The 12,976-nt window shown below is 40.1% G+C and overlaps 1 protein-coding gene across 1 annotated transcript in view; it reads right to left on the reverse strand.

The window, feature by feature from the left end:
* TARBP1 (TAR (HIV-1) RNA binding protein 1) overlaps positions 1-12,976 on the reverse strand; it is a 78,305-nt gene that overhangs the window by 23,882 nt on the left and 41,447 nt on the right. The window contains exons 14-21 of the mRNA XM_012809919.2: positions 10,424-10,585; positions 9,006-9,193; positions 8,315-8,576; positions 8,030-8,218; positions 6,796-6,986; positions 6,539-6,610; positions 5,023-5,143; positions 1,861-1,971 (exon numbers count right to left, since the gene is read on the reverse strand). Of these exons, the coding sequence (XP_012665373.1) occupies positions 1,861-1,971; positions 5,023-5,143; positions 6,539-6,610; positions 6,796-6,986; positions 8,030-8,218; positions 8,315-8,576; positions 9,006-9,193; positions 10,424-10,585 (1,296 nt within the window). The remainder of the gene's footprint in view (positions 1-1,860; positions 1,972-5,022; positions 5,144-6,538; positions 6,611-6,795; positions 6,987-8,029; positions 8,219-8,314; positions 8,577-9,005; positions 9,194-10,423; positions 10,586-12,976) is intronic.

Consider the following 12,976-nt stretch of genomic DNA (forward strand, 5'->3'; position numbering starts at 1 on the left):
AAAATAAAATTCACAAATTAAACTGTTAATTTAATAAAATAGCCCCCATTTAAAAACCAGCTTAATGTTTTTATTATAAGCAATTTATCAAATCTACAACTCTCCAGGCAAAGACCAAAATCTGTTGATTTAAATATAGTGATGAAGTGCTGCACTGAGCTCTTTATAATATACGTGGGTATCAGTTCCATGAGGAAGAGGTCAGTATCATCCATAATTTTACAGGGAAAGGAAAAGATTCAGAAAAGTCAACTAACTTTCCCAAAGTCACATACTTAGTAAGTGGCAGAACACAGATTTAAGTCAAGATCTGCCAAGACACTGGGGCTTAAAACTTGGAACAAAAGATGGCGCAGAGGCTGAAGCCAGTAGGAGAGAAACAAAATCTGAGAGGGGCAGGCAGAAACTGAGACTGTGTTGTAAGGTGGAGTGTGAACTTTACAGTGAGACTTGATTGTGAATTCCATCTCTACCATTCACTAGTTTTGTTAGTAGGTCACCTAATCTGCTTGAACTGTGGTGCTTACAGATAAAATGAGAATATTTATGGCCTGTCTTGAAAGACTATTGTAAACAAAACCATCAAACTCAGTAGTTTAAAACTCTTAGCAGCGGCCACTCTATCACAGATGGGCTACTATTGTCCCTCCATATAGGTCCACCAGCTCAGATGTTTCCCACCCTCTCAATGTTACCCTTCTTAAGGGAGACCTCCATTCCAAGAAAAAAGGCTCTCAGTAACCCAGTAAAGCATTTCAAAAATGTTTCCTTTTTTAATACCTTTTTATGTTTAATGAATATAATATATACTGTATTTTTAGGAAAAATCATATTAACATTAACTGCCACGCAAGTTGTATTTAATGCATGCTAGTTTTGTGCCCAGGGCCTTGCGAAGCATATATAACCTACACGTCTCTGTAGCTTGGGTACCTTGGGAGCCACGTGGGTCCCAAGGAAAAAGATTTTTGTCTTCCTACAAAAAACAAACATTGACTGTTTGTGGCAGTCAATGTGTTAAAAGACTCGTGATAAAAACCAGCAGCCCTCACCACATACCCACACCCACCACTCCCCAGAAGCAACTCTGTAGGGTGTTCCTCTTTAATGTGTCACTTACACACTTACACTGTTACTCAGATGTTTCTCTATCACAGATTATTCATAAGACTGTAGAGGGTGGGAAGGAGAGTAGCAAACTTTCCACCATGCGGAAATTTTTTTGCATTTAATTTTTTTTTAAATTGCGTGAGTCATGTACCCTCGCTTCCGCAGGGAACTAGCTTCTTTAACAGGAGTAACACATGAAGACGCTAGAGAAATCAGACAGGCCACTCAACTATTCTTCCCTCCTCAGGGACGAGAAGAAAAGGTGACTGGATGAAGAGACTCTGTTGTAAGAGACTTTGCCTTGCTGGTTTGTGTGGCCACACTATTCACAAAATAAGGGGAAAAAAACTCCACCACGGGAAACAATAACCCTACCCCAAATGATGCCAATTTTCCTGGTTTCTATGGTATGGATAATTCAACACGATAACACTCTAAAATAACTTAGCTATGGAAAACGGGATGTATGTGTATTTTCTAATCAAATGGCATATATGACTTTAAATAGTTTAAATGGCAAATGGAAAAATGAAGCCCATGTAACCAGCTTTTAATTTCTATAACACATAATATGGTCATGGTATTCTCTAATTAAAAAAAAAAAAAAAACTTTCATTTTTAAGAGCCAAAGCATAGATTTTAAATAGATTACCTTTTCAATTTTAAAGTACATGGCAGTTTCTATAAAATAGTTTACTCATATCAAATGTTATGCTTATAAGGTACAAACAAACATAATAAACTTTATACCTGATCAAATCTAGGGAAAAGTACAAGCAGAGTCTGCCATATCCGGTTTTTCACTCTGTGTTGTAGAGAATTCACATAGTAGCTAATTTTGGACTTGGACACCAATTCATCCTGTAAGGAAGAGAGGAGGGAATTATATTAATGCAAACAAAATTGATGACAACTTCAAAGGCAGAAAAGGCTTCAATTGGGTACAGGGACATTTTGTCCTCCAAATAGCAGTTGGGAAGATAAGAAAAACAAGAAATGGCACTTTAAAATCTCCTTTTGAAACACTGACCTTAGTTGCTTTCAACTTAATCTACTTTTAAAATTAGAAAAAGGACCACAGAACTGGGAGATGTGGAGTCACGGGGCAAGGAGAGACAGAGATCTGACATTTACCACCACGCTCCACGCAGGGATTTCTCGTTTTCAGCTGCTTTGTCTTATTAGGATCTGGAATAACATTATCAGCATTAGATGCAAATGCCACCACGACAGCAGCCACTCCAGAACGTGGACAGCTGCAATGCTGTCCCTAAGCAGAAGGGCAGGGCAGCTCTAAGCCGTCCACACCAGCAGGGAGCTGGCCCTGGCTTCTAAGGTCTGTGCCGCCTGTGGCCAGCCGACTACAAGGTTTGCTCTTGTTACCGTTGACTATCAGTGCTTTAGCTGTGAAGCCAGATCACACCGAGGAGTGTCTTAACATTTTCAAATGTCTTAAAGCTATAAAAGTTAGTCAGTCAGTCACCACTTCTAAAAATCATTTTTGCATAATGATCCTCATATGTATCTTCCCAATGATTTTTATGCTTCCATCTCACTCTCTGCTTTTGAGCATGTGTAAAATCTCATGACAAGAACTACATTAATATAGATTTTAATGACTCCTGACAATGATTAAAATCTTATAATCTCTATCATCATTATTTCTTTGGGGAAGTTTTCTTTTGATATGGGAGTATTCATGTTTTCTCACATACTGGTCAAGCTCAAGGCTACTAAAAATGGAATCACTAGGGTGAATCGCTCGTGCGGTCTGAAGGTGTATCTTCGCATCAACTAAGCTGCCATTAGGACCTTAACAAGTCACCGTCCTCACGTGAAAGTTCATCTTTCAACGCAAAATCTTCTGTCCATTTACTGGTTCCACACAATGTGCTCCTTTATTCACAAATACCTTCCTTTTCCTCCTAGTCTCAGGAGCCTCCTGAAGCTCATATGGTTAAATACATATGCTAAACGTATACTCCAGAGCACAGTCAGTTCTTTTCCCTCAAAGCCATGTGCATATCCCCCACTTCTGAACCAACCCAGGGCCCGTAAGTTCTCTGATCCTCACTTCAAGTTGCCAGGCACTGCTGAAGAAAGGAAAAATCATCCACCACAACTGACTTCACTAAGGATAGGTGTTCCAGCTGCAGCTGGGCCTGCTAGGCATCTAGTTTCTAAACTATCGGCTCCAGAATCATCTTATAACACTGAGTTTCTCATTCCATAGACTAACGGGTAGAGCCTGAGAATATGCATTTCGAACAAGTTCCCAGAATGCTGATGCTGCTGGTCCAGAGAAGGCACTTTAACAATTACTGTGCTAGACAAGCTTCTGACCTTTTAAGTCTGTTTTCCAAAGCAGCTGCACCATTTTATTCTCCTACCAGCAACATGGGAGGGTTCCAGTTTCTTTACTTCCTCACTAGTACTTGCTATTTTGTTTTTGTTAATAGCTGTCCTAGAGGCTGTGATAGTAACAGATTTTGCCTGTGTGATCACTGCCAGCATGTCCATCATGATCATTTCCCCTCTTCACTGGATCATCTCCTCTGGCACACAAACCTGCTCTGATTATCCTTCATCTTTAAACCCCCTTCCTTAACTCTATTCCCCTTCCTGGGGCCATTCCCGTCTACTATTCCTTCTTTTTCACAGTAAACTCCACAGATGCCTGTACTCACTGTCTCCACACACTCAATTCCTGTTTTCACTGAAATGCCTTTTGTTGGGGAGACCAATGACAGGAGACCTAACGGCCAATCGGCAGCATGCTTGTCCTCCGGGCAGCGGTTTCTTCACTTGCCCTCCCCCCCCAAAAGCCTTTTCTCCTGGTTTCCTTCTACCTCCCAAATGTCCCCTGATGAGACAGGCCCTCCTGGACCCCCTACTGAATAGCTAAACACACATTACAGCACGTATTTTTGTTCTACTTCATAGACTACTCAGCTCCCACCACTTCAAATTCCACTAATTCTTTAGAAATCCAATCAAGTATTATTTCCTCTGGACTGTCTTCCCCAAGTCAGAGTGTAGAGGAGGAAACTACTGCATAATAAACACTTCCTAGGTTTCACACAATAAAGCTGATCTGCTACCTTCAAATAAACAAATGTACATGAACACGCCTATTTTAAGACAGCGAGTTAAGTGGGTTCTGTTGACATCCAAGTGTTCGAACCAAGTTAGAAAGCAGACCAAACACTCCCAACTATCTCAGCTTCAAATTCTATGTGTCATTTAAAAATTAAAAGGGCACAGACTTGGCTGTATCCCTTTTCTGTCTTCTCCCTAGATTTAGTAAGCCTGTTCTTCAGCAGGGTCCAAGAAGACCCAGTTAGTTAAATCCTGGTTCATAATCACCCAATTCAAGTTTGATTTTAGAGAACAGTATTTTTCTAACACCATCTAAACTTCATTCTGTTGGATTATTTTTATCTAAATGAATAAGAAATTTTCACATCATGAATCTATATCTAAATACAATAATATATTAACTTAGAAGCAAATCCTGAGATAATCTTTCAGGGACTCTCAAGCACCATCAATTCTTAACATTATGTCACCTTCTAATTTTTACCTTTTTATCCCATTTTTATATAAAACAATGTATGGATCTAGCACTTTAAATAAAACTGGTTTTGACTGGAACTGGGAAATCCACAGAATGAAGTTTAGATGATAGCAGAAAAATACTATTCTCTAAAATCAAACAATTCAAGTTTGATTTTAATCAATTCAAGGGCAATCACTAACCAGGATTTAACTAAAAATACAGAACATAAACTTCATGTTTTCCCCTGGTAAAAAATATTTAGAAATACACATGCTGGTAAGATAAAGAACAAATACTGGACTTGGGACTTGTTAAAAACAAAGATCATTCAAAGTAAAATAAAACATGCTTACTTTATCAAACAGCTTGATTGCAAGATCTTCCATAAACAACTTGTGGGACATATTTGAGCCATCTAACAAACATAGGAATTTTATAGCACAAATTCTCACATAGTGGTCTTCTCTTTTAGTACTAAAAAATATTAAACTATGTTAATATGTTTTCAAAATAGAAAGATGATACCAAACATAAGTTTATATCATAAAAAATATCAAAACCTTCCAAAAATTTTTAAAATTAGATAGGTTCATACTTAATGTCAATAACTTTTTAGTTCAAGATAAAATGTTACAAATGAATATGTTAAAAGGAGTGTTTGTTCAGAAAAAATGTACGAGCACAAATTCATCCAAATTTCTGGAAAAACAATGCACACATAATATTTGTGGACAAAGCAGATCATAGGCCCTGAAACTCTTTCTGAAAGAGGACCACAGACCCCTCTGTCCACCCAGGGGCAACACTGTGCTTCCTCCATCTCAGTGAGGGGCCGAGGCCAGGAGCACTGTGTGCTCTGAACACCCCGGTGTCTTTAGCATCCGGATGTGGAAAGATAAATCAAGTGAAACTGATAAAGATTTCCACATTTCATTATAGCTGTGATGTTTACACAGGTTATATATATCTTTATGAAGTGATGCTTATATGAATAAACATCGCATTAACTGAAGAATGACGCTACTATCCAGTAGCAATCAAAGTATTTGGCAGTCGCCAACTACAAAATTTCACTTTCATTCCTACACTTAACCAACCCAAAAAACAAAAAAATAAATTTAAAACAATTAATGACAAAATGTATATATTTAATGAAGAATGCCAGATGACTTAAAACATAGCTAGGACTTTCAGAACAAGAAAAACTTTGTGGTAACTACACCCACCAATCATCTGTGGCTCTAATTCGAAAATCTGCGGGAATAACAACACTACTTTCATCTTCTTTATAAACACACACGAAATTTTGAAAGCTGTGGGGGGGGGGAGGAAAAACTTGGAAAAAAAAAAGCTACCTGACATGTTCTAAGAAAATTAATTCAGAGGTTAGATAAGAATGGTATTATCCCAGAAATCAAAAATTTAAGGGTCTATCCCCAAACAAATCGAGCTTTCCGTTAGAATGTAAAGCTTTTTATGCATCAATCATAGTTCAATAAAGTGGTTTTTAAAAAAACCAAAACCTAACTGACTGGTTAAATGGTGAATTTTAATTGCATGTTAAATTTTACACCAAAAAAAAGTATAAGAAGTAAAGTGTTTGCGCTTTCTTCGCAAGAAAGAAGAGGAACAAGGGATTTTTCTCCATAGGTCGCTTTTTCATTTATGCTGGACTTTGCACTAAAAGTTTTGTAAATTTATAAAATTTTAGTAAATACTAAAAGATTCGTTTCTATCATTACTTCTGAAAGCTCATTCAATATATATCACTAGTAAACATTTACTAGGTTTAACAAATACAGAATGTCTGTCATGTTAAATTTTAAACATCTATTACATCAAGACACAGAAAATAATCCACATACTTACTTTTCTATGACGATGTTTGCCGCGCAGTCAGGTCCAAGGTTTTCTATGAAGGTCTGCACATCCTGAATAAGTCTTTCCATAAAAAACATTTGATAAAGAACAACAGGTTTTAAATAGGAAAAACAATTAAAGGCTTAAGGTTAAAAATAACTAATAATTTACACTCTTCCAACTGAAAGCCTCAAAACAAAGACACGCGTCCACTTAAGGAGGTGTTTAACAGAAGTTATGGCCAGTTGAAAGACACCATCTTTTACCTCTGATCACGCCTGAACACAGTTCCAAAGATACATGCCTCGAGGATAAGTTCACTATAATTTTTAGCGCTTGCTAAGGCCCCTGGGGATGCATTTGAAGCAGACACTATCCAAGATTGGCAGCAATAATTTATCAGTATATTGAAGACTCCAGTTTTTATAGCAGACATTTCAATCATCTTGTACATAATCTGTAATGAAATACAATGGTCATTTAATCCTTTAACCAATTTAGTTTTAAAAAATTAGTGTTGCTTAATTGTTACTTGAATTGTTTTAAATGACAGTTTCAACCCCATTAATAGTCTGAAAAATGTAAAATTCATTATTGTTAGAATAATTCTACAAGATGATCAATCATCAGAGAATGCTAATTTTTCACCTCTCAGTAATAAATACAATTTTACTAATAGTGACTTCATCTGGAAATATTCAAGAGAAACAACTACCCAAAGTAGTAAAAGGATAGGGGAAAAAAACGTCACCCCGTATATTTCAGTTTCCTATACATTTCACCAGTGGGCTCCCTTTGCCGAAGGTAGCAAAGACCACGTTCCCTGAGTATGTACTGTGGGATCAACAGGGTCTACAGAGAGAGGTGGCACAGGGCAGCAGGATAACAGAAGGATTTGACTCGTGCTTTTCCCCTTTGGATCGGGGCGGGGGGGAGGCATAATGGAATTTCACCTCCGTACATTCCCTACTGTTTCAGTGGCTGCAAATGCAAATATACATCCAGAAACCAACAAGACCTTTTGATACAGATTATATTTAGAGAAGTATATCTCTACATAAGGAAAAAAAAAAACCCATCCTAAGTGCAATGAGAAATGGCACCAGACATTTGCGTTCAGTGTCCAGGAAAAATTGGACTGATTATGGAAAGAGCATCCAGGTGATCAATTATATTGTCACACAGGAACGGCCAGATTATCTAAATTTCCAAGAGAAGGGGAAATACAGATTTTCATGCAGATTTCCCAATTCTTAAAAGCTACCGACGAATTCAAAATTTTAATTCTATGAACCAAATAAAACATTTGTGAGGCAGCCGAGGCTCATAGGCCACCACTGTGCATGTGCTCTTCCACATCCGTAAGGTGATCTCGCTCTTACTCCAGACAGCTGAGGTTAAATGAGTAAGAATGACAAATTGAACATCTAGTTGCCAGTATAACTCTCATCCCTCCTCGTGGGCTACAGGGCACACAAAGTGAAAAGAAAAGCAGCTCACCTCTTTTATTTTGAGATATGCCTGGCCCTTGATTTTTGCAGCTATGGTGAGAACCTTGTTATCAAAAACAAACTGAACAAAAGCTTTTAAATTAGGCCAGAATATCAGCTGAGTGTTGCTTAAAGAAGATATAATTTTCCACCCTAGGTCAAAGGACTCTATGCAGAGTGATGCAGAGGAGGCCAAAACCTGGAAGGAAAGAAAAACAAACCCATACACACACACTTATTTTCAGAAATTTTGATGGCTGTTTCCATAGATTACTGTTCGATTCATGTTTCTTACCTTAGGAACCAAAATTTTCATGCAATGCAACACTGGTAAAACTTGATCAGAAGGGAGGATTGTGAGGGCTTCCAGGGCAGACTGCAAAGTCCTTATGGGCATCTGAACAGCAGGCAGAAAGGGCTCTGGGATTTCAGTCTCTGAGGCTGGGATATGGGCGTGGTATTTTTTCAGCAGGAAAGAGAGGCACACCCACTGATCATGGATATACTGTGCAGCTATTTTTCCCCATCCTTGGGAAGATGACAATTCTTCAAAAAAACTGACATAAAAAACAGAATTAGTACCCCATACTTCTCTAAGCTTTTCACTTCTTTTACATGTAGTATGCTACCCTTACAAGGAAGGAAGGGTGCAGATATAAACAGTCTCTGCCAAATATCCTATCTACCATCAAACAAGGGAACTTCATAAACCTCAATTTTCTATCTACCCTAGAAGCAGGTACTTTCACTCGCCTTAAGTGATTCACTGAAAACTAAATGCAGAAAAGTTAGCAGATTAATAGAGCTCTAACAGAGATAGTAATACAGATGAATAATATGGTAATACATTTTCAACTTGAATGGAATCTCCTCTCCAAAATTCTGTAAGTCCACAGAAATGGCGGGCAATCTCCAATCAATGACCACAAAACGGACACGTAATCCTCAGCCCTTCTTCTAACTGCTGTACTCCAGGGGGTGCACACCTGCTCTGCTCCTCCACCTGGGGCTTCCGCAGTGTCTGATTGAGCTGAAGAGAGGAAAGGAATCTCTCCATGGGTCCAGCAGCGAGAGAATCTAGCTGGAGCTCAGGCTTCTCTGCAGCGGCTTCACATACGGTGGCCAAGGCAGCCATACTAACCACTCTCTGAATCTGACTCCCAAGGGTTGGCTCCTGAGGAGGAAATATAACAGTGTTTTATTTAACATACGCAAATTTAACCAGAAAGGGCCTGAGTTGTCAGTCTTTGGAAAGCTCATGCCCACTTTCCCCTCTTTCTGCCTGCTGTTAAAGGAATAAAGGAATGAGTGAGTCAGTGACCCAAGAAGACCTCTAAGGGAGGAGGGATTTGGGGCAGCGCCTGTGGCTCAAAGGGATAGGGCACGGGCCCCATATGCCAGAGGTGGTGGGTTCAAGCCCAGCCCCGGCCAAAAACTGCAAAAAAAAAAAAAAAGAGAGAGAGGAGGGATTCAGTTGGGCCATAACAGAGGGGCTGGACACTGACAAGCACATACTGAAGGAGAGACATTCATTCTGTGTCGAGAGCGGGCTGAATGACACACGGAAGATGTGACAGTGCTTCCAATGTGTGAAACTGTAATCAGGTGTCCTCCAACTACGGCCCGCGGGCCCCATGCAGCCTGCCTAGGACATTTATCCGGCCCGCTGGGTGTTTTTGCTGCTGATGCCTGGTCAGCAGCTGACTCGTCCCAGGGCCCGCAGTCCAGCCCTCCATCGGTCTGAGGGACAGTGAACTGGCCCCTGTTTAAAAAGTCTGAGGACCCCTGCTCTAAGTGGTCCCCTGGAGCGGCTGCAGCAGGGCACGCTGTGGGAAAGAGGAGAAAAAGCAGCGGACAGGTAGGCTAGAAAAAAGCTGGGAAGGCTCTGACATCAGACTGATGAAAGGGCCCTTTACTGGACATGTTTGCCCAAAAGACCTAGCACAATCAATCCAGCTCTACCATTCATTAGCTCTGTAACACAGAGTTATTTAACCTCATGAGGCCTCAGATTCCTTATTCATAAAATGGAGATAGTAACATCTATCCATCTGAGGGTTTCTCAAAGGATTAAGTGATAGAAAGTATGATAAATGGTTTGGCACTGAGTGGTGGCATTAATTATTATTACTATACCAATTACCATGCCAACATATTATTATACCATGGCCCACTGTCTGAATCTACATGATTTAAGATTGAAGTCACTCCCCCTGTGATTATGTGCTTAGTATTCTGAAAGGGGAACCCACCTGAAACATGTGTTATCACCAAGGGTACTATTTTAAAAACTGAATGTTATCAAATGCTTTTTAGAATATCAAAACACTGTGTAACAAGTGAATATATATTCCACGTATACCTTATTCAAGGTAAAAACAGACCTTGAATCAAAGAGGCTTACCTGTCCACTCTCCATCTCTTGAAGATGCTGAATAGATGCATTTTTCAAAAGAGAAATAGCTCTCCAGATGGGGTTATCCCTTTTCCACCCAGCCTTCGAATGGAGATTGATGAGCTCAGTTAATACCATCAGGTATAAGCAGCAACGATCCAGATCTGAAACCTAAGACAAGCATGAACATGCTGAAGGTACCAGCAAGGTCCGCGATCACCACAAAACCACAGCACACAAAACGGAAGGCAGTTTATTTTAAAGGGATAAAACAAGATACTCAGGAGAGAAAAAGTCATTTTCTCTGAGCAGCCTTCTGTCCTCTCCCCACGGAGAGCTAAGAACTTCCTTCTCCTACACTTACACGGTGATTCTGCATTCAGCACAATTAAAGCACATTCCACAACTGGATCATCCATCTTCCCACCCTGAGTATGAGACCTTGGATGGCAGAAATGATGTCCTCCCAATCCTCATAGACCAGGGCTAGCACATCACAAGTAACGACGACAACCATTACAGCAAGTGCCACTTTGTTCATAAATATCAGTTATCACAAACACGATCCCCTTCCCACTTTCGTAAGACTAAGTTTCAGAGAGTTGAACAACCTGCCTGATACTTGAGAGCTAGCGAAGGAGGGATAGCATTAAATACAGGTCTTTTTGACTCATAAACCCAAGAAGAACTGGGCTCGATCCAGCTCTACCATTCATTAGCTCTGTCACACAGAGTTATTTAACCTCATGAGGCCTCAGATTCCTTATTCATAAAATGGAGATAGTGACATCTATCCATCTGAGGGTTTCTCAAAGGATTAAGTGAGAGAAAGTATGATAAATGGACTGGCACTAAGTGGTGGCATTAATTATTATTATTATACCAATTACTATGCCAACATATTACTATACCATGGGAGCACACAGAAAGTAATTCATTAATTCAGTCGGTTTGTACCAAGCAATCACTCTGTGCCAGGCATCTGTGATGGGTACAATGTAGACAGTTGGAAAAGACAAGACCTGGTGATGGATGGGACAACGGGGTGAGCATGAGGGAGAAAGGTGCCAGGGAGGATTCCCAAGGTTCTGGCTTGAGAACAGACCGGACAGTGGTACAGTCACTGGGAGGGAACCTGGAGAAACTCCGACGGGAATGGTGAGAAGGGGTTCAGCTGTGATTGAAGACATCCTACTGCAGTCTTCATAGAGCAACTGACTGACTGGGTTAAGCTCAGAAGGGGAGTCTGAGGCGCTGTCAGAGATTTCAGGGTCTCTAGCAAATGTGCAGCTGGGGATATGGATGAAATCATCAGGAGACAGAGGAGAGCATGAGAAAAGGGGTCAGGGCCAAGTTTTAAGGAGCTCCAGCTTCAAAGGGGAGAGAATGGAGAATGGACAAAGAAGATGTGGAACTGACAACTGCAGGCAGGGCAGGAGGAGACCAGGACAGGACAAGGACTGCGTCAAGGAGGCCCCACGGGACCAAGGAATCAAGAAAAGTACCCATTAGGTTTGGGCGGAGATGTCACGGATAACTGCAACATTACAACAGAGATAAAAGCCAGACTGGTGTGGAACTGAAAGGTCTGCTTACAGAGAAGGAACAGGGTGCTGGATGGGAATAGGAAACCGAGAGGGGTTGCTTCAAAATGAAGGATGCGCAGATCTGCTTTAATGCTTGTGAAAAGAATTCAGGAGAAAAGGAGAGGCTGAAAACACAAGGAAGAAGATAACAGTATCAGCTCTTTAAGAAAATGGAAAAGAGCACGGAATCCAACGTGCCTTACTCTGTGGTAACAGAGGGAAGACAGGGCGGGTGGACTCAGGTGTGGGGCGGGTCAGTGTATGGGGTGAGTCCACACACAGGACAACTTGAGACTGAGGCCTTTCCATTTGACAGCCACTACTTCCTCTGTGAGCTAAGAGGTGAGACAGCACATACTGGAGCAGCCCCCAAGGCTAAGACGGTGCTGACATCTCTTTCCAATTCACTGGCCTCATGTTAGCACCTTGAAATCAGTTGTGGAAATTGGTAAATACTTACAAATGATGGCTCTTTCTACCCCTAGAGAGCTCATCATTAGACAGTGACCAGCACACAGCTGAGTGGGAGAGACTTTTGCTAAACTGTAAGCTATGCAACAAATGTACTTAATTGGAAATTCTAACATCTCATTTATTAAAGAGAGATTTTTCCAAAATAATTTAGAACTATTCTAACTCAATTTATATTTTAAAATCTTTGCATCTGAAGGATAAAATAACATTAAACGTTCCCTTTCTTAAGTAATTTCTGGCTTCAAAATCCAAATGAAAATATATGTTATATAATGAGTACGTGGAAGGCTGTTATGCTGACTGTGTGATGTTTGAAAATTTCCCATAATAAGAAGGTAAAATAATACTAAGGATAAGGAAATGGTATTAGATCAAAACTTAAACAAAAACAAGTTATTTCCTTATTAAATGCCTTCTTGGAAATACAGGTGTACTTGAACTGCTACAAACAATTGCTTGGAAAGAATTAAGGAAGCTAAAGGGTTTCTTTTTTTTTTTTTTT

The sequence above is a fragment of the Otolemur garnettii genome, unplaced genomic scaffold, assembly GCF_000181295.1.
Source record: "Otolemur garnettii isolate 467f Iridium unplaced genomic scaffold, OtoGar3 scaffold00116, whole genome shotgun sequence".
NCBI lineage: Eukaryota > Metazoa > Chordata > Mammalia > Primates > Galagidae > Otolemur > Otolemur garnettii.